At 40.2% G+C, this 22,444-nt stretch overlaps 1 protein-coding gene across 1 annotated transcript; it reads right to left on the bottom strand.

Moving 5' to 3' along the window:
* Nucleotides 1–5,893: 5,893 nt before the first annotated feature.
* On the bottom strand, nucleotides 5,894–22,183 carry TNFRSF11B (TNF receptor superfamily member 11b). Its single transcript, XM_059487843.1, has 5 exons — nucleotides 21,947–22,183; nucleotides 12,302–12,671; nucleotides 8,630–8,824; nucleotides 8,057–8,281; nucleotides 5,894–7,036 (listed from the first exon to the last, which is right to left on the bottom strand). Exons 1-5 carry the CDS (start codon nucleotides 21,974–21,976, stop codon nucleotides 6,648–6,650), a joined length of 1,209 nt encoding a protein of 402 aa, XP_059343826.1. The 5' UTR covers nucleotides 21,977–22,183; the 3' UTR covers nucleotides 5,894–6,647.
* Between the last annotated feature and the right edge of the window lie 261 nt (nucleotides 22,184–22,444).

The raw sequence follows: 22,444 nt of genomic DNA, 5'->3' as shown, positions 1-22,444 counted from the left end.
TTCCTAGCATAAGGGTTTTCCTAGTCATTACCTGATGTATAATCCAGGCTTTTTGTTTGTCAGAATCCTTTTACTTTGTATTCTGTGGGTGTTTGAGTTTGTCCTATACCCTGCAGGATTACACAGTGGGATGTTGCAATAACCACTCTCTTATCATCATGTGAGAGGGAGCAGGGACATTTCTGTGGGAATAGGTGCAATTTCTGCACTTCCAAAGCAGCTTGTAAATACAGCGTAGCACAGAGCAATAGCAAAGTGCTCTGCCATCTGATCACTGCTGAAGGAGCCTTTGAGAAGCAAAATATTTTTGGAGGGTTGGTTATTTAGAGTGCAGTGGTTCTGTGGTTAATTGCTGCTCCTTACAGACTCAGTAGGTACCTTGCAGATTTTCTGCACGGTGACGTGAAGATGACAGCATGGCTGAATGGGAGAGGGGTAAAATGCAATGTAAGAACAGAGCCTTTCTCTCTGCCAAAGCAGGGGAAAGAATTGCATCAACAAACTGAGCAGCATGAAAGCAGAAAGAGCTGTAATAGGGCTATTGTGTGATTAGAATGGTTTTAAGGGAGCAACGAAGATGGGACATGAACAGTGAAACCTGTGTGTTTCACCCAGTACTGTTCTTTTTGAAATTCATTTCTTTGTGCATGTAGAAATACTCTGCAATTAGTTTAACTGAAGAGAACAATAATTAACAATAGTTAACCCAGAGTTTGAATTCATAGAGCTGTACAAAGGGTTTTTAATACTTCCCTGGTTGTGGCTCCTGGACATCACTTTTTGTCCAAGCAGACACATTTTTTCTATTCCTGTTTAATGCAAATGCAGTTGTTGCCTCCTCATTTTTCTATGACTGTTTAATATGCACTCAGCCACTTGTGTGGCCCCATTCCAGGATGGAGGCTGGAGGCTGGTGTGTCCTGCCTGTCTTCAGGCTGTCAGGGCCCCTTCCCAGCAGTGGTGGATAGGATCTCCTGAGGCTGGGGAGGAAGAAGTTCACTCCTGGTGCCACCTCCCTTCTGTGTGTGCTGTTGGACAAGGAGAGGTTGAGTGGCAGGAGAGTGAAGCAATTATCTGCACCCAAAGGAATCACTCAGCTGGATTGCACCACAAGGGAGAGCTGGGCTGTAAGTCCATGTTTCACTGAGCCAGTGATGGGGTGGGAAGACAGGGACCCAATTTCAGCACACAAATCTTTGCAGCAACTTCTCTGGTGGGTCTGAACTCACTTGTGCTGCATTTAAATTGTCAAGTCATGGAGGGTACAGAGAGGGCCTGGGAGCATCAGTGGTTGTCAGTTCTATATCTGGGTATTGAACTGCCTTGGTGCTGCCATTGCTTGCCTGCGAGCATCCTCTGTCCACACAACATCACCCAAATACTGCTATGGGGTCTTTGTCAATAACTGCCAAGGAAATCTCTTATTTTCTAAGCACTTGGCTTTTATGATTGTTTCAAGAGACAAAGTCTGGTTTTGAGGCACAAAGTGCAAAATTTTTCTGCATCATTCCTCTGTCTTCTTGAGGTTTCAACATGTCAGTCTTCTCAGACTTTCAAAAACACTTCTCAGTGACAGTAACTACCCGCTCCTTGTATCCCTGTGTTGGATCCCAACCCACACGCGTCAAACCAAGCTGCTTCTCTCTAGCTCCAGAGACTGGAATAGTCCAGTTTCCCCATGGCTCCACCAGCCTGCCAGCTACTCTCAGTTTGTTTTGCTGCAATCCAAAAACACACCCTACTTTGAGCATTGACACATCTCCCAAGTGTGGACACCCTTCCCAAAAATATGAGCCTATGTTAGTCTTCCCTAACTGCGGCCAGGAGAAAGAGGCTTCTGCAAAACTGCTGGTGTTTAAGCACCTTGGTCTTTGATGTCTCAGTCTCTCCCCGTCAAAGAATGCAAAGACCTGATCTACCTCTTACTGACACTGAATTTCCATTGTATTAAATGGGATTAGTTATCCTTTAGGATGTGTCATTTCACTCATCTAAAGTGCCATAGGCAGAGCTGTAGCTCACCCTGAATACCAAACCACCGATACTGTCAATAGACAGAAATTTTGTTTTGTCTGCTGACAAAGTTCTGCATATCCAGAATGATATATATCCTACTAACCAGAAAAATTATTTATTTATTTAAAAGAGAATGAAGACTTTCCTTCTTAGATAAAGAAATAAAGGAGAAAAATATTCTCCAGAAAGTTCTGTCTTCACCATTATTGAACCACACCCTGTATTCTTCACAGAAGAAATATTGCCAAAGCCACAGTCTTTCATCATGTGGTTCCTTTTAAATAACCTCCTAGGTACTAAAGGTCAGGATGATTTAAAAAAAATAGCCTGGTAGTATGAAAGAACTTTTTTTAAATGCAAAAAGACAAACAGAGGAATCCTACGCAAACTTGCCATAAATACAAGGGATGAAGATGATGATGAGTGGAATAAATTACGTTCATATTGTGTTTATCTGCTTTATTTTGTCTTAAGTTTTATTCAGTTCAAAAGTTTAACATAAAAATAGAATTATTCAATTGATTGCAATTCTGCATCCATTCTTATAATTCTTCCCTTAGATTTGTCCTTGAACTCCATTGGGAGTAGTCACACAGTGACAACAGCCTTAGCTTTGTACATATTTTCTGTCTCCTCACTACTGAGCTTATTGCCAATATTGCTTCTTCATCTAACTAAGGGAAAGGAAGAAAAATGAAAAAAACACTTTTTTTTCAGTTATTTTTGTCCAATTTTTATTTCTCCATGCTATTTCAACAAAGAAATATTTTGAAGGGTGGGCCTTTCCCATATTTGACATTTGCCCAAAATCGAATAGTTTCTGATAGTCTGCAGAAATTACTGGTACCTTTTTCTATAAATATTTGCTTATTTCTGAGCCATGGTTTTGAATTACTTTAAGACTGACAATTTGGGCACTTTGAAGGTGATTTGTGAGCAAACCAGACGCCTCTGCCTTGGATGTGGCAGTGCTGACCGATATCAGGACAGGCAGGGTGGGTGTCTCAGGGTGCTGAAGGGATAAGTGGTGTTCCTGCTGTAAGGTGTGTGTGAATCTGAGTGTGGTGTCCGGTTTCTGTGTTGTGCCCATTCCCAACCATCCCATTCAAACGTCATTATTTAGTTCTCTACACTTTTTAAAAGCTCTCTAGTACCTAGCTTTATTTTTAAAACATTCATTCTATAGCAGACTATACTATGGATTTTTATTCAGAGCATTCCTGGCCCTGGTCAGGGACCAGGTCAGGGTCTACTGTGCTTGATGATGTGCACAGCACAAAAAATATTATTGCAGAACTTAGTGTCTAGTTTCTTCATTAATTTCTCCCATACTCCAAAGCATTTTCTGGGACTTTAGAGACTGCCTTGATGGAGGACAAATGCATATAAAAACCATTTAAAAAGCAGGGTTGTAAAAGATTTTTGAATCATAAAGTTGTGCTTTAAACCCACGGTATTTTTTGATAGCTCAGGGTTGTTTCCACACTTCGAGAGCAGAGCTGGAAACAACAGCTAAAGAACATGCCTTAAAGCCCATCTCACTGTCTCCCTCAAATATTCCCAAAACTCCTTTTCCTTTCTCTCAATGAAGGGGAAGCTGACAGGACAGGACAATCCCTGCCCCTGTCTGGGGCAGCAGGGACAGCACACTTCTCTTGCTTCCTTGTTCCTCTACTCCTTTCCATCCCAAGGCAAGGCCGGCCTCACCTCTGGCCAGAGGATAGCAAAACATTTGCTTCCTGAGCCTGGTCAGCAGCCAGGCTGGGAGGAGAGCAGGCACTGTAACCCTGGCAGGTCAGGGCACCCTGAGCACAAAATCCCTCTTCAAGTCACCTCCGAGGCCCAGCTCTGGCTGTTTGTCCCCAGTCCTCACACCTCACATTTTGCCCCTCACAGCAGCATTTCCTCCAAGCCAGGGACACAGGGACCCCTCTCCTACCTGCTGCCCATTGCACATCTTCCTCCTCCTGCAGCCTTCCTTATAAAACAAGCTACCACCCCCAAACCCACATTTTTTCCAAGCTTTCCTCCCACTTTCTGTTTGCCTCACCCTCTCCCTCATTATCCTGGGTCTTGCTTTTGTTTGTCTAGGCTATTTTGGGCTGGAGGCTCTCTGGGGAAGGGAATACAGTTTAAATGTCTCCTCCTCAGGATATGTTCAAGTCATTCAAGTCATGAACTTCATATGAGTGAAGTTCATAAATGAGGGACAAACTGGCTGAGAAGTGTTTACTTGAGCATGTGCAACTGATCAACTGAATCATCTTTAAGATGTATAATTCATTAAGCATGTGTAACTTTGCGTTTGGGGGGAAAAAATCCTATTTTGATGGCACAGGTTATAGTTCCATGCTAAATTTTCCCAGGAAATCCAGGCCAGGCCATGCTCTACTGTAATGAAGCATATCATGTTCACATGGTAGTTATAGCTTAAACTGTAGGCTCTGGCTCCAAGCACCTTCTTCACTATTGCCATTCCTGAGGGACCACAAACACAGCATTGTTTACAGAGAGTTACATATAACTACTTGAAAAATATAAATATAAATGTATAAAATAAAACCCACGTACTAAGAAACAACCATGTTTTTCTCTAGAGGGCTCTATCTCTGTGATAAATTTTTAAATTATAGTGCTACTTGATACTGGATTTCTACTAGCAATTTCAAAATTGTTGTATTTGTAGAAAGGATTAAGATGATATTGTTTACAAGGTGTGTGTGATCTTCATTTTGTTGCCAGTAAGATCATTATTCTCACTTTAACACCTAAAACACCCCAAACCTCCACACCTGTCAGAGTCATGGAAACATCTGGTATCTATTTTGCAAATTTGAGAGTCTGTTGCTATAATCTTTTAATTACATATAAAACTACTTTCTGTTGTACAAGTATGTAAATTATCCCAAATGAATCAACACAAAACTAGGAATTTTTTCATGTTCAGCACCATTTCTCAGTTACAGCAATAAATGAGATGCTAATAGCATGTGAAATTTAAAAGGGAGTTTATTCCTTTTGATAAAAAAGAGATGTGAGAATTCAGTGAATATTGAGTTCCAAGTATTTTAAATCAGTATGTCTCATTTGTATTTGCTATATGGAGAGCAATTCTGATGAACACCTATCGTATCAAGCAGAAATCTCTTTCTCATTCTTTGCTTAAGATGCTCTCATCTCTAATAGAAGAATATTTGTCATGCAAGGCTAAATGCTTATGGATTTCCTTTCCTTACACAATTGAAAAGAGTACGTTGAATATTCAAGCTCTCTTCACATGGTTTAAAGAAAAAAACCCCTTTGGCTTGCATTGTGAACGACCACTGGTCCTTAAAATTGTGAGCTTTTGATAATGACACTCATCCAGTCTCTGTTCTGCTTTTATGGGGCTCAGGGCTTTGTAGGTGCCTCATTCTGTAGCTGAGAGAAATGGTAAATGACAATTTTTTATGTGACCTCTCAGTGCTCCCTTCCTTTAAACACAGTGGCAATATGTGAGGCTTTCCAAGCCTGTCAGGCCCATGCATCATCTTTCCTCCATGAAATTACAAGCTGTGGTTAGGGCAGAGGTTGTGAGCTCTCCAAGAACGTCACTGGGCCAAGAGTGGTGCTGGGCCAAATGTGTCTATGGAACTCTAATTGGTCATATCACAACCACCTGGTCCTTTTAGACTGGAACCAGAAGGACTTTTGTAGCTTCTTCTACACCTTTGCAGTGACCATGAAATTCCATGATCAATATTTACTTGGTTCACATATTAACTACTAGACCAGACAAGGAGTAGCAGAGACCCCAGCCCAAGATAAAGTGTAAAATCCACATAGTCTGTCTTTGTAATTAGTTCCTACTTTAGAATCAAGAGTAAAACACCAGTCAAAAACTAAACTGAAAAATTTAATTGCTTTATAAAATAAGATTATGAAATTCTATATAAAAATCCAGCTTCTTAAATATGGTACATTCACTTCCTCACAGAATATTTAAATATTCAGGTCACTTGAGCTATATTTTCACTGTATTTGAGTTAAAATCATTGGATAAATTAAAACATCCTTACCAAAAGATACCACAACTTATACAAATAATACTAAGCAATAATACATTTTTTAAATACAAAATGTAAAGAAATTAATAACTCTTAGGGCATGCTACAAAATTTTGCCAGAAAAATATATGGAATCATATTTGTTTAGCTAGAAAATATACAGTGTGCTTTCCAATTCTCTTCCTAAAATTCAGTCTCATATCCATTTAACTTAATAAATATGTACAACAAAAAGGTTTATTCCTTGAAGAATATAAATAGCAAATACTGGAGTAGAGCCTGGTCTGGCATTCCTTTCTCATCTAGTGACTATAGTGGGACTTTTCAACTCTGAATGTGCAAAATTGCAGAATCAGGCCCTTAGCGTTACCATCGGGTTAATAGCTTTTACAATAGTGATTTTTATTAAAGAAAAAAAAACAGCAAAAAAAACCCCTTCAAAACCACTGCAGGAGACTTAGAACTATTCCAGTCAGGCATTTCTATAAATAGTATATCAAAATGTAGGGAAATAACGTTCCAGTTTAATTACTGCTGGCAGTAATTAGGGAAGAATAGTCAGTGGAGATAGAAACGTATCTTGAATTAGACACATCTTACTTTCACAGATTTAAGTTGGTTCCCTACCATTTCTAAAAAGAGTTTCTGGTATAATCTATACATTGTAAATCTGTGAAGAAACTTTATCACCTTCTTCAGGCTTTGGATGGTTCGTTTTGGAAAGTGGTACATTTTCAAGTGCTTCAGTCCATACATTAAACCTTTAATGGTGTCTTGGTCACCATTCTTTATTCTCCACAGATTGAGAAGCTTCAGAACTTGCTCTGTGGATTGACATAGTTTCATTGTGCGCTCAACATCTTCTTTTCCCACTTTCTTGCCTGGCAGGCTTGCCATCAGCATGTTGAGATGTTCAAAGGTGAGGTTCAGGTGGCCAACGTGCTTTAAGACACTGTTTTCACAATGACCGATATCTATAGAAAACAAAAAGAGAAGAGAGCTAAGTACAGCATATTACAACTTTACTGTAGCCTGCAAAAAAACCTTCCAAAATTCTAAGCTTAATTTGCTTTCCAAATTTCTTTGCTTCAAATAATTCTCTCATCTTTGCTTTTTTGGGCCCATGTATCCTGTAAAATGTTGTGTGTACATGAGAGGACTCCTAGTATTTGCTTCTAGTGAATGAAAATTTAGCTCATTCTCTTCAGAATGCCTAGGCAAGCTTTGTTAAAATAGCAATTTTGAATTTTGAAGTACTCTAGACACTTCCTAGACTGACATAAGCATACATACTAAATAGCAGAGGGGTAAAAAAAACATTTCTGCAGCATTTTTCAAATCTATTCTGAGTGGACAAAATGTCATTTGAATGTGGTGGTTGTTGATGGCGGTTTACATGAAAAGAGTTGGCCTAACTACTGTAAAAAACCTTGTTATTAATACTGCAGCACTATTTCATTTTTGAAACGTGTCTTGGTAGGTTCAGCACAAACAAAGCCGAATCAAATAAACAAATGAATCAGCATGACAAAGATACCAGAAGGGAAAAGAAAGGAAAGCCTCTCTATGTATTCATAAAGTCACAAATATCAACCTCTACTTTACAGAAGACAAACTGCACTCTCAGCTGCAGGGAACCAGCTCCCTGTAACCTCGGTTGCTCAGATATTACAGTGGGAAACACTTTCCTCACTTGATCAAAATTCTTTGTATGTTGTGCAGTCTTAAAAGGGGACCTTGGTCACGGCACAACACACACTCCAAAGTACGCAACAAGTCTGGAAAGAATTCAGTCCTTGACTGATCTGGAGAAGTGGAATTCTGTTCCTACTTCCCTTTGACTTCCCTATGCTTATGGCATTGATGTATCTCAGTGAAGGCCTGCAGGCCCCTCTCCAAGCACAACACATCCCCAGAGGGTATTTGATCCAGGCAATTTTTAAGTGCCATTCAGAAGGTTGTTTTATAATGCATATGCTATCACAATAAGATACCTTGGATAATCTTCTTGACCATATCCTGTTCTTTGTTTTGCTGCTTCCACAGTTTCAAAAGATGGAAGGTCTGTTCTTGAGGGCTGTGCCTTTGTTTAATCCTTTCAATATTTTCTGTGCTAACCTTTGTCCCAGGCAAGCTGTCTGCTAGTATGTTCAGCCAGTTAGGTGTGACATGAGTAGGAACAGCAAACCTGAACATAGCCTCCTCACACAGGGTTACATCTGAAATGAGAAAGAGAAGATGTCAATTGTTCTGATCTCTTACCTTAACTGTCTCAGGAAAAAAAACCCAAAACCAACAAAAACAAAAAACAGCAACAACCAAGCAGCAAGAATGATAAGAAACAGTATTTAAAAAACAGACTAAGAACTTGTCTTTGTAGTGCTGTTTCTCTTTGTGCTTGAGTTCTTTTTGGTCTGAGCTACAATAATTAAAATTCTACTATGGCTATCACCATAGCAGGGAAAGAGCTAACAAGCTAGGTATTTTTATCCTGGATTTTAGTAAATTAATTTTAACAATAACTAAAGGTATGTTTTCAGAGGACTCTTCCTTAATATGATACACACCTATTCCACATTTTTGAGGTGTCGTATCTGTATTTTCCTGACAGATGTTGTCACGAAACTCATTTCCTTTCAAAGCTATTTTGAAACCCAGGGCACTACAGTTTGTGTGCTTAAGACAGGCTGCTTTGGAGGAGGTTTCATTTGAGAAAAATCCCTCTGGACATCTCTCACATACAGTGTCACTCTCAGGGGTACCTGTGGAAACAGGAAAACAATGCATCCAATTACATATAACCTCAACTATGGAGAAAAAAATTTAAAAAGAAAACAGCAAAAAAACATTCCTCTCTAAACTGTCATGCTTCTGCTTTTCATGTTTGTGATCTATTAAGGAATCACTTTGGAAGAAAAAGAGACAGAAGATGCCTTAGGAAAAGGATGTTCCTGCTGATGTTATACAGTAAATAGTACTCTTAAATATGTTACCAAGTTTAAAATCGGTGATTACTGATTAAATCAGTAATTTAGTAAAGTAATATCTTTATAACCTTGATTACTCAAGTCTATTCACACATTATGCTATGTCTGATCTTCATCCTTCAACTATACAAATATTCTGTAAAGTAAATAAGTGGAAAAAAATTTTCACTCTGAAAATTCTGAATTTCACTCTTCAGTAACTGCCCAGAGCCTTACTTAAATGGGTTACTTCAGTTCTAGATAAAAATACAATCCAATTCAATATCAACTAAAGACAACAATTTTGAAATTCTTTTTGGGCCTTGAATAAAGTGTTATTAAAAGCAAAGAAAGCAGTGTCCAATATTAAAAAAAATATGTAATAGACATACATGTTCTACTTGGTGATTTATAATGCATAGTTTTACTTCAGAACTAAATATATCATACAACTAGAGAATCACAACATATGGTTCTAACATAGTAAGAAAACATATCCATGAAATCTGAAACTATGCAGTCTAACCACCAGTGGCAGGAAAGTAACAGCACCAATAACTGCTGTATACTCACTCCTAATTCATCCTTATTCATCCAACATTTAACAAGTGCCCGAAGTCTGGTATCTAATACTGCATTATTGAACATGAGCTTAAGCACATGCTTAAAATTTATTTGAAAAAATTGGAAACTATATTTGAATAAGAAAATACCTCCATCTAGTGTATTTTTTTTAGTATTTACATGTGGGTGTTTATTTTAATGTTAGCTTTTTAGCAATCTTTTCTTTATTTCGGAAAATCCTTAGAGAAAAAGAGTATTATGCATCTCGAGTTTTCAATCAGCTGTGAAATCAAGAAGAGTGCTTGCACACAACCTGACCCAGCACTTCATCAGACAACGAGTGGAAACAAAGGAGTTTATAGCTGCCAGGGTCCCTGTGTGTGCCAGCCCCCTGGCAAAGCCTGCGCGTTCTGCAGCCCCAGCATCGCCCCCGCGCAGCGGACACAGCTGCGGGCAGCACCTGCACCCGCGGGCAGCGAATAGCTGGCCTGAGGCAGCTGCATTTCAGCAACTTCCCTGCCACAGACAGCTCGGCTGTGTGCTGGCCGCGGGGAAGTGGAAGAAAGGAGTGTTCCTGCAAATGGTGCTTCGTTCTGCTCACAGCTTGCTGCATAATCTTTGCAGCACAAGGGAGGAATATACTGCGTTCTCCATCAGTGTTCTCAGGACTGAGCATAAAGTCACTCTCCAGCTCTGCCAGCTTCTTCACTGTTTATTTCGCCGCTCTTGTTAAGGACACGAATTGCCGCTGTCTGCCTGCCCTTCTGCCACTCCCTCTAACCCTCCTGGAATCCCCCATTCTTCCCAGGGAAACGGCAGCAGCCACGGGGGAGACAGAGCTGCCTGCTTTCCCAGCACAACGCTGCTTGAAACCCTGCCTCATCCAGGGGCCGCCGCGGCAGAAAGGAGCAAAGCCTTAATCTTCACTCACAAAAAGGGACTACAAAGAAAGGTGATATCCCAGTGTAATCATGAGCAATGAGCACCAGGGAAACAGAATTCTAATGCTTTAAGCCTTAAATGAAGCACTGGACCACACCATCTCCCTGTGAGGGAGTGGAATCATACTTTTCTGCTCTTGGGTTTTATTCCACCTGAATGTGCCTCATTACAAAGTTCAAGGCTATCATATGGCAAAAAGCAGTAACACAGTTACTTACTTATTACTTATTATTACTTAGAAATAAGCAGTACATGCTTATTAAACTCTTAGTTGTTGCCTCACCACAAAAAAGTGGTATTGACACAGGGGGATGCAATTATTTTTACAATGTTTTCATTCCTTTTTTGAGGTCTGCTTGGGTTTAGCCGGTTCAATCTGATGGTCTTTTGGAAACAAACTCTTCAAGATGTTACAAAACTCAACATTTTATCTTCTTTAAAAGTTTGCTTCATTCTGATCTGAGGGATTGAAATTTGTCTGCCATATTTCACCGTGCTCAGAGGGATGCAGCAGGCTGGTTGCTCAGACAATTTATGCTTTCATCTCCCAAAGTCTTTCTGAGGATTTTGTTTCCGGTCCCTTTTGACTTGCTGCTGAGATACAGTGGAACCTCATTAACCCAAACCCCTGGGTATAATGGTTTAGGTTAATGAAGGTTTACAATATGGAAATGTGGTAACTGCCAGGTGGAAATGCTTAGCAGTGGAAGGGGATCAGGGTAAAGCTTCATCAACCAATTACTCAAGGACTAGTGAGCAGCTACAGCAGCGACATTTCTCCTTCTGCCAAAGCTGCTCTCCAGTGAGAGGTTCATAACCCAGAAAAGGACTTCCAGCCTGTCATTCAGCTCAGCACTAAAATGCACAGGCCAGCCCTAGTGTTTCTCACTCCAGGTTCATCATTTCTAGGGAAATCATTCTACCTGCAGGTGTCTGAGACACTTTGATTTTCTGCATTTCCTTCCTCAGTGCTCTTCTCCAGGCAGTTATCAAGCTCTGGTACAATGACCATTTGCAATTCTTTCAGGTTGTGTTAAATACTGGAGCTAAACTGGGCCACAGCATTTGCCAAACAATAAATGATGTATTTGGTTTTGAGGGAAGAACAAATTATTGATTTAACAATTTATGTTGTCTTAAATGAAGAATACGCTCCACTGAAAAGTGCTGCTTTGCTCTATATTCCCACCAGACTTTCAGCACTGTGCCAGCTTGCTTGACAAAGAAATGGTTGTTTGCTTGATAATAGTAACAGTTTCTCTAAGAAAGGAAAATTCCACTTAGGATGCTGATAATTAATTATTACCACATATTGCAGTGACACTAGAGCTATATTAATGTTGTTATAATTATATACTTGGTGTCAAACATGTAGTGCTCCTGGTGTTTGTCAAGATATACGGTTGCTTGAAACAGCAGATTTCAAAATGAAAACCATTATTATTTTTCACACACACAAATACTACATTCCAGATAATGTTCCTTTAAAAGAGGCAATCCATCATGTTTCTCATTAGAGTGCAATTTGCTACATTTGCTACTGCCATTAAGTTATATATTACAGCAGGAGCAGGGTATTCCACTGAGAAACCTTCCTTTGGCTACAGTCCAAATGATGCAGATTAGAACAAGTTCAATTGGCTTTACAATTTACTGTCCTGCAATTTCATCTGGACAAGCCTCTTTCCTAATCTTGTCACTGCCACGACTCGTGGACGCGCTGCCGAGCTCCGATTACGCCTGTGCCTATGGAGGAGCGGGACCCACCTGCCTGGGCAGCGCCGGAGCCGGGCGGACACTCCGTGTGCCTCAAGCAGAACTCGAGCTCCAGGTACCTGCCCGGGACGCACTCGCAGACGCGGTTCTGCGTGCTGGAGCACTCCTGCCTGACGAGCTGCAGCTCCTTGCACACGGTGCTGCAGTACTGGCACTCCTCGTTGCTGTTCCACTCGTCGGCGTAGTACTGAGCCGGGCACGGGGCGCACTGCGTCGGGCTGCTGGCGCTGCAGTGCCGCTTCACGTAGCTCCCCGGAGGACACTGGTCACACAGCAGCTGCCGAGATGTCTCTGGGTCGTAATGGAGATACTTGGGGGGAGAGTCATCTTGGAAGGTCCATTTGACAGAAATGTCCAAGAGCTAGCAACAGGAAAACAAAACATCGCCTCCTTTTAGTTCCGGGAAGCACCGCGATCACAAGGAAACCTGCACTTCAGTCAGTTTATGAGTCTACTCATGTCACTCATCTTCAAACAGATATTTGCATTTGAAATTTCTGAGATACCTGCAAGCTTCCAGACTCTCCCATGTCTAAGAATGGGAAAGTTTTAGGATCTTATCTAGCAAATCTTCCCGACCTAAGTGATTCCTTCCATAGATGTAGATACTATTCTCTGATTTACACCCTTTTAATATCACTGGGCAATGACCTTTTACTGCCTGGCACCAGAAAATCTGTCCAATGCACAGCAGGTGGGAATCATACACCTTTGTGTTCTTAAGCAGAAATTGTGCCTGAACATATGAATATGACCAGTGTAGTGCACCATCACCACAGATACCTTTAAAGGTGATTCCTTACACTATTTCTCTTACACTATTTTTTACAGAAATTAATGGCTAGAACAATAGAGTTTACTTTTTAATGCCTTCCATTCAATTTTGCACTGATATGCAGAAGCTTTTGGGATGTAATGTGGCAACTACATCAAAGGAGAAGACACAGCTTGAGACAAAGATAAGGAAGGATGCAGGGTACGAAGAGCACATTAAGGACTCAATTGTGTGAGCTCAAAGAGACCAGGCCAATGCTTTCATTTCCTACCTGAAACCACAGGCTCACAGCTGTTGTGAAAAGCTGGTTCAGTACCAGCACATACCATGACAGCTAGAGTCCTCCTGCTTCCTACAACAGTCAGCTTTGCTGGTGTGACTGGGGACCTGGTGAGCTGAGACAGCCTGCCTTGCTGCAGAGACAACCTCCATATCACTTTGTTTTGGTCTTACAATTGAAAATTTGGTTCTGTGATTCTGTCAGTCTACCACAAAAATAACTTTTGAGAACCACCCTGATCCCCACAGGGTCTGCCAACAGCTCACTCTCCTCACTGATAACCCAGCCCTGTCCCTGCACTGCATGCATGGCTACATGTGCCACTGCTCTTCCAAAACTTGTACATTATTTTATAAAGATGAAGTAAACTGGATCTGACTAAGATATTTTTCAGTGTATCCAATAAAATTATAGATCTGACTTGTCTTTATTGCTAATTTAATCCTTGTCAGCTAACACAGAGTTGCCAATTCAATTTCAAAAATGTATTTCCTCTTTTTCAAATGTCCCCAAAGTATAAGTGGAATTAACTTTTTTTTTTTAAAGTTGTATTTTCTTGAGATGCTTCATTTAAGGGCCTCACTTCTGCCATATCAAGGCACTTCTAAAGCCATAGTCTTATTAAGTTTGGAAATGGCAATTTAAAACTTCATCTGCATTAACACAATTCACAGAAAACAACAAGTGATATGAGATGCTTAGCTTAGGAACTCTTATTGCTTAAGCAAGTATTCTTAAATGCATTCTCCTATTGCACATCTATGAATCCACTTTTCATACACCTGTACTTGGGCTGAGGAATGAAATGCAGATAGTATGGATATTCCCTACAGCCTCTTGCAGCTACCCTTGACTAATAATGCCCTTGACTGATAACTTATCAGATTTCTTGAGGATGGAGATCTCACTTTTCTTGTGGTCTCAATGCACAATACCTTTCACTGTGAGAAATTCCTTATTAGTCTTTGAAGTTTGATGAACAACTCCATTTTCCTTAAATGACTGGATCTGTTTTATGTGATCTATTTAACAAAGAGGGTGCAGCACATTTTTTAATAGTGAGTGGCTTTACATTGAGGAAAAATGCCCCCACCCTTGGTAAATCTACAGCTATGACTCTAGTAATAAGGAAGTCCTGGTAATCTCATTAATTGTTGATGTGAACAGTGACGTTTTCTTCTACGGTTTTAGTTCAGTAATAGATAATACAGCATCCCAGAGTCCAAGACTTGCATGGACACAAACATTTCCTTCACAGAACATATCTGACTACAACATGTGGCACAGGCACTACAAAGATAAGCATCAACCCACACTTCACACTGATATCTGTGGAAACCCAAGACAATTCCCAAGAGAGGTGAACATCTGACACTGTGAAAATTATTAGGGACAGCAACCAGTCATATGGGCAGCAGTCCTTGTGCAGAAACATCAGTATTCCTGCTCTGCAGTGCACAGCTCCCCACAAACCCAGAGCTGTCACGGCAGTAGAATCTGCTCCTCTGGGTTGTGCCTCTGCCCGTGGTGACACATTTTCACGTAATGAACAAGGTAGGTGAATCATTTCATAGCTGTTAACTCTACTCTGCAACATGTAGGAGCAAGAATAACAAGATTTTATCTATTTTCCTTACTCAACTATTTACATGGGAAACCATGTATGAGGCAAATAAAGAGTTTTGCAGCAGGGGATGATTCAGTATTAAAATTAATTAGAATTCAATAATCAAGGTATGAAAGCCTAGGAATTTGTAGGGAAAAATGGAGGCATCTGCTCCCTGAAGGACCTACAGCTGTGGGAAACAAACCAATAAAAATTGAAAACATTTCAACACAATTTGAGAGGAATTGACTTTAAAAATTGAGCAAAACAATACTTGAACCATATGTGTGTGAGACATACTGAGTTTTGTCCTTGGAAGAACCAATAACTATAAACTAATAATGGCAACTAGAATATTATTAATCTAAATGAGCATAACCAAACCCCATAATAATAGGATAAATAAATTAGCATCACTAAAAGAACAATCAGTCTTCCCATTTGATTTTTTCTTTTTGCTTTTAAGAGAAAAGTACATCACACTTGTTTTCTCTTTTTTTCCCAGAAATACATTACATAGCTTCAGTAATCCATTGATCAGTGGCTGAGCCACATGTATGCAGGAGCCAACTATTTTATTTAGTAAAATATTATGACAAAAAGATCCTTCAGTCAAACTAAAGATATGCAATGAATATCTCAGAACTTTACCAGAGCATTTTATACATAATTTTCAACATAGAACTAGATCACCATTACCACTGTTTGACTACTGTGAGCTATTGGCACAGGGAGCTGTGCAACTCACTGCCATAGGAGATTGCAAACAGTCGACTTCAAGATGATACCTGACATAGTAGTGGATGAAAATAATAAAGGACTATTAAATATAAACATAATCTTTTGATCAAGAAATCCCAAATCAAAAACTGAATTCACAAAAATAGTGGTATTTCTGTCATCTCTTTTATGCATCAGATATCAACCACAGCCATAGACAGCATTTGGGTCTTTTTAGGGCATTTTTTCTGAACTTTATTTTTAGACCAAATATAGCCATCAGTATGTTGCTAAGTACATTTCTAGACCTCAATCCCCAATACCACACTTCATAAGACTACTGTAGGTTACTTGATAGTACTTAAGAAAAAAGATCTGCAATTGTTTTCTATGCAGTCCAAACACACATAGCACAACTGAGTATTCTGAATATTGATATGCAACCTGCAAATGAGAAGTTATCTTTAAACCTACATCAAGTGCCAAAGTAAATTCAATCTATTTTTCAGATGTTTTGCAAGAATTCAGTAGTAATGGTGCAAGATAATGAAATATAATTTTCACTATTTTTACTGCAGCAACTTGGCACAAACAGAATGAAGACTCTTTTGTCCCCCAGTTCATAGAATAAGCTGGAGGGGAACATCACTAAATTGTTCTTTCTCCTGGCCTAACACACAGTGAGTTTGTGCTTACATTAGGAATTTGCATCACCTGTTACAGCAGATTTGCAGAGCAAAACAGATGGTGCTGAGCTCCTGACATCCACATTATGTATTATTCTGAGGGGATATTTTGGACTAACTTCAATCTGCTCTCATGGACAAGCATGCATTAGTGGTTACAGTGCATCTGGTGTCTCTGGGGCCCATCTCTAGATTTGCTTTCATCAGTTCAGTTTGCTTTGGTAAATCCACTTTGTGCACTCCAGGGCTGCTCTGATATGGAAACTAAAACACAGTAAATAAAGATGATCAGGAGAGGCCCTTCAATAGCATGTTCCTAAGACAAATTAAAATGGCATTTAAATGCATTTTATGTCCTTCCTGACATTTCCTCTCCTAAACTATGCTATGACCAACTTGATAGCAGCTTCTTAGCTACACAAACCTCTGATTGATCTGAATGTCCATATTTAAATGCAGTCTCTGTACTAAGCACCTGAATGTCTTCTATTCACTAAGCACTATTTGAGCACAGAAAAGGGCCATGATCTGAACTTACTAGTTCTGAACAGTGGTCTCTCCAAAAGGTTCATAGAAAGCAAGATTTCTTCCATAAACATGCCTGGCCTGTTTTGCTCTTGCTGGAAAAGGTGTAATGTGCTAATTTGAAAGAAGGAAGAAATTGCAAGTCCAGCTTCAGTCTACTGGAATCAGTAGGAGGGACAATGAGTATGTTCACCCTATAACCCTTCTGAAACCAAAGCTGGCATCCATCAGTGCTGCACACAACCAAATTAATGGATTTGTCATTCAGAAGATTGTGTAAACTTCTGTTCATCCTTGTTTAGGAAAGGATAATTCACTGGGAAGCAGTACAGAGAAAGTTTCAAAGGAAATGGAGACCTCCTCCCTGGAGAGGATCTGGACTTATTCAATAGCTTGGCAAGTCACAAGAGAAGCTATGGACTCAGTACAGACAGCCAGTGAACTCAGAGAGAAGAACTTTCTCCATTAAAGGATAATACTGGCAAATGAAAAGGGGATTCTCTTGTCAGAGGAAGATTGGGAACAGCCTTTCACTGAGAAGCAGGTGTAAGAAACCCATGTGTCCTAAATATAGCTCTCAATGCCTTTCTGAAAGCAAATACCCCATTTCATTTCCTGGAAGAGATGGCAAATGGACTGAAGAGATAATGGCAGTTTCTTTCAGTTTTAAACCCTCAGCCAATTCTTTATATGCCAGCACTAAGGGAAGAAAATAATGCTCAGTATCTTTTTCATCTTGACAAAATAATTGCTAGTGTGATTCATTTGTAAACAGTTTTCCAAGGTTAGTAAAATGCAAGGCTCAATTAAAAAAAAAACCCTAAAGGTTAGGGGATTTTTTGTTATACGAGTATGAAATTCTATCAATAACAAAATTGTAATGGCAAAAACAAAAACAAACAAACAAACAAACAAAACCCCACACCAAAACTAGAATAAAACCTAATATAATTAACTACATCTAACAACCTATTGGGTGAAATGGAGTTCTAGTGTCATAGGCTCACTGCTAAAAAGACTGAAGAACTCAATCTTCCTCCATGTCCCTGGGGGAAATCCTGGGCATCTCTCAGGATGGCTGGCTCAGTGTGAGGAATTGGGATGAACTGTAAATACTGAAATATAAGTCTAGTGTAAGTCAGTGTGATGCAAGCAAATGCTGAGAACTTATTCAAGATGAATTACTCAAGGTTAGACAGCAGTTCTTTCACTGTGTCACTCAGCACATTAGGCCTGAAGCTATATTTCTCCATACCATCCTTATGTCAGCATACACATAAAAGGCCTGTGCAGTCCATTTGTTTGATTCCTTAGAAGATGCTTTTGAAAGAGAAATAATGTGATTGTAAAATTTCATTTCAGATCTTGGGCAAAAAAAATACACACCCTTCTCTTTCATCTTTAAATGTAAGGCAAAGAGCTGCTTGACTTCTCCTGTTGAATTAAAATGAACTAGAAGACAAAGCACATGAAGTAAAAATCCTTCAAGCATCATCCCTTTAAATCAGTGCTTTGTGGCAGAAAAGAGAGTGGCTTTTCAGCATATGAAAATATTATTATATAGCTTGGATTTGTGGTTTTGGGTTGTAGACCAAAGGAGAATGTTTAATTTGCTGAGAAAGATAAATCTGTTTCTGTTTTGCATTCCACAAGTATTCCAAAGCATATTTTCTTGTGTGATAAATAATCATTCAAGACATCTGTCAGATTGCTCCCAGTGTTTGCATTGGGTTCAAAGTAAAACCTCACAACTCTCCTACTTTGCCTTCTATATAAAATATTTGGACAAAACAAAGGCAGGAGGCTTTCACATATCCTCAACCCTTAGGCAAAATTCCTCACTGAAATCATGCACAGGTCCAGAGAAATCCTACTGGCAAAATATAGCACTGGATGATATTATCAAGGTCCTCTTCCATCAATAGCTTGTATCTCAGATCCAGTATGTGACAACGCCATGCTGGATCAGATCCACATCCAGCTATTGAAAATCACCATTGTAAAATGCTTGCCATCCTGGCAGAAATGACTCCCATCTAGCCCTCATCCACCTCATCTTGCTGTTGTGGAGGCCCATGCAACCACCAGGTTTAACCTCTTTGGGCCAGCAGCTCTGCAGCACGGCTGACCTGCCCTGTGGGGGCTGCAGGCTCACAAGTACACTGCCCAGGCAAAGGACCTTTCTGCAGACCACAGCCAAGTGTCAGGTACACAGTGGCAAGTGCCAGGTACACAATGAAACCTGACATGGAGTCATCTTCACTGCTTGGAGTTCAGCTATAAAGCTCTTCTACCATTCTACCAACTGCTTCATTGTAATCCACTCACTTTGGACATAACAGGACCTATTTTTGTTTGGAAGACACTTTATGAAGTGGAGGCTCCTCTTTTACATTAGGAGTTTAACCGGTGACTCTCCTGAGTGATGCATATTCAAAACTGAGGCTATGAAACACTGTCTTCATTTCTCTGCCAGTAAAGGAATATGTCAAAAAGTCAAGTCTTGTAGAGACTTTTTGAGGCACCATTAGTTATCATTCATGCCAATTTAGGGGTCTAAATTACTGTTTCATTTTCAGTGGTATGAAAATGAAATTCAGATGAAGAACAGTTTTACATTTTATCAAAGCAGTGCTAAATTGAAAGTCTTCATTTCTATGAGTTACATTTGCCTTGAAACCTGTAGAGGGACAAAGCAGGGAAAACGAATCAGATAACTCTCCAAAATATTTGTCTTACATTTTGGAACATTATTCACCAGAGTGACAGCAATATTTAGAGCTAACCCAAACCTGGGATGTTCCCACTGCAACTACAGTCTGCCTTTGCACTGACAGAACTACTAACAGCTGACTGCTGGCTAGAGGATGTATGTCCAGTACCATGTGCAAACAGGTGTTTTTACAGAAGGAGCAAAATTAAGTTTTCCATGAGATTTGAACAGTGGGTGTAACTTCAATTGTCACAATATCTTTTAAAAATTCTTCTGGTAACCTTAGTGTTTTATTTTTAACGAAGACACATGCAGACAGAAAGAAAGTCAGACAGAAAGATAACTCCTACCCTCACAGGCTGCAAAGCCACTGCTGCCTACACACAGCAAACCCAACAGGCAGGCCAGAAAAAGAATGTCACATGTGCCCAGAGATCCAAAATAGAGAAAGGTCAAGTGTAAGGGTCAAGATAGTTATGTGACAAGTAATGAGATTCAGCTTTGGGGAATTTCTTTCAATTCAGTCCAATTTCATAATGTTTGTAAGCAGCTTTAGTGTTCCAAGCAAATGACACAAACATGAGTGCACCCCCACATCAGGAATAACCTTTCTGAAACCTTAGCAAAGAGGCCAAGGCTGAAAGTACATCATGCCCCAGATACAATGTCTCCAAACAAGGCTGGGCGATATGTGAGCCAGACCCACAGAACTTTTATCTATAGTTGTACCTCCTAAAAGGGTTGCTGTACCTCCTAAAAACAGATACTAAAGCTACTTTTCTGAGCTCTAGCACATCTGACAGTACTTAAACTTCACTAATTTTACTTTAATTTCACAATAATTTAAAATAAATTTAATAACAACAACAACAACAATAATAATGTAGTTGAATGATGATCTCTTTGCTATGCACTGCCACTGATGTATTTCAGCTCCAAGACTCATCTGCCAGAGGATTATGCTGAACTTCACCAAATGCTATTACTTTGTGGGAGAACATGAACAGCCACATTGCATTTAATCAAAATCAAAATCCTGATGTGATTATTTTATGACAGCCACAGATAAGAAGCCAGGTTGATAACCAGATATTGCTGAAACTCCCAGATTAACTTCCTGTGATTTCATATTGACAAAGCAGGCACAACATCAGACATGGGATGAAAAAGTTGTCCTGCATTTCAATCTGCCGACCACAAGCCTGACAAATTTTACTTCCCGTGCACCATTAATTACTTTGGGTTTCCTTCTCAAAAAGCTCTTTCAGAAAGTTGTACAGAGAGTAATAAACACGCATTACTCATCAAATCCTGGAAATCTCGTTGCATTTATAAAAAGCTTTCAGAATAAATGGATCTCAGTTCTAATGCTCTGCCACAACATTAATGCCGTTGTGCTCACCAAAACAACCCAGAAGCAAGTTACTGTGCTGGAAAGAGCCTGCTCTGAATATTATTTTTTAATGTTTTTCTTTGAAAGTTTCCTTATGCAAAAGATGAAGAGCCTCCAAATAGATGTTACACAGGATATGTCGATAGGCAGGTTTTAATTAAACTGAACTCATATACTATTCCATATGACTAAATGGATTAAATAACAGTTTGAAAGATTTACTGCACTGCTAACATCTCTAATTTTGCATCTGGAAGTATCTTACTAAATCACCAAGTAAACAAAAACTTATTAAAGCAGGGGCTTATACCAGATTTAATAACCCAACTTCTTCTGTAATAGCTGCTGACACAGCTACTAATTCATCACCTTCTTGCATTTGAGGCTGAATTTTCTAAGCCAAGACAAGAACCACACACTAGTGGGGGTTTTTTGTGGTGTTCACAGTGGTTTTCCCGGGTAAGAAATCCAACCCAGTACCTGAGAGTGCCCCTGCAGCAGAGGCAGGCAGGGATGGAGCTTTTGTAAATCAGAAACAAACATTGTAGCCTACAGTTTTCTAAATTCATTACTCGATACAGGTTTTTGCTTCAGACCAGTCTGATGAGGCCTTATAAAAGGAGGAAGTCAGAAAAAAAAGCAAAATAAAGGCAATTTATGCCACTACCTTGAGAATGGGATGAAAATCCCTGCTGTCTCCCTGGAGCTGAACGTGTCCATCACATTCCAAACTCACCAAGAAAGTTTGGAGAGATGAAACAAAAAGGATTTACCAAGAAAACGGAGAGAAGACAAAGCAACCCACAAACAAACAAACAATCCCCCCAAAACCCCCAAATCCAAAACAAAAGCCCAGAAGAAAAGCCGTGTGTCTCTCCAGGCTGGTGTCTGAAGCTGCAATGTATCCTAGAGCCCATCTACCTCTGCAAGGGACTCACCACAAGCGTGCAGCACAGGAACTTGTTCATTGTGGTCGGTGGAAGAAACCTCAGCGCGCTGGGAATCAGGCAGAGTCAGCGCCAGGCTCCAGCAGCTGCTCACATTCCCAACATTAAAGACACGATATATATATAGTCCCGGTGTAACAGGAAGCCTGGGCTCAGCTTTGATCACACATTCCCTGCCGTGACCAAACTTTTCTCTCGCGCACTCCCCCTCACCTCCCCCCACCCCCCTCTTTTTTTTTTTTCTTTTTTTTCTTTTTTTTTTTAAGGAACCTGTAAAACTTGGTGACTTAATGGAACCCTTTGAGCGCCGTAACCACAGACTGGAAAATGCAGGAGGGAGTGTCGGGGGCTGGCCAGGGGAGGGTTTAATTGCTCCCTGTCTGGCTGTCTGGCCGTGCCGCCCTGCGCTGCAGCGGGGCCGGAGGGGAGGCTCCGCTCCCTTGGCTGGGCTCCGCGGGGGCTCCCAGCAGCGGGGCAGGCTGGAAGCGA

This window comes from Ammospiza nelsoni, chromosome 1 (genome assembly GCF_027579445.1).
Source record: "Ammospiza nelsoni isolate bAmmNel1 chromosome 1, bAmmNel1.pri, whole genome shotgun sequence".
In the NCBI taxonomy this organism is placed as follows: Eukaryota; Metazoa; Chordata; class Aves; order Passeriformes; family Passerellidae; genus Ammospiza; species Ammospiza nelsoni.
This window is presented reverse-complemented; position numbering and strand designations above follow the sequence as displayed.

What these genes read in the sequence shown, in the direction of transcription:
- TNFRSF11B (XM_059487843.1), bottom strand. Translation starts at nt 21,976, where the DNA reads ATGAACAAGTTCCTGTGCTGCACGCTTGTG. An exon ending in CTCCGGCGCTGCCCAGGCAG is followed by an intron (nt 8,825 to 12,301) that starts GTGGGTCCCGCT and finishes CTGTTTCCACAG; the next exon opens with GTACCCCTGAGAGTGACACT. An exon ending in ACCTCAAAAATGTGGAATAG is followed by an intron (nt 8,282 to 8,629) that starts GTGTGTATCATA and finishes TTCTCATTTCAG; the next exon opens with ATGTAACCCTGTGTGAGGAG.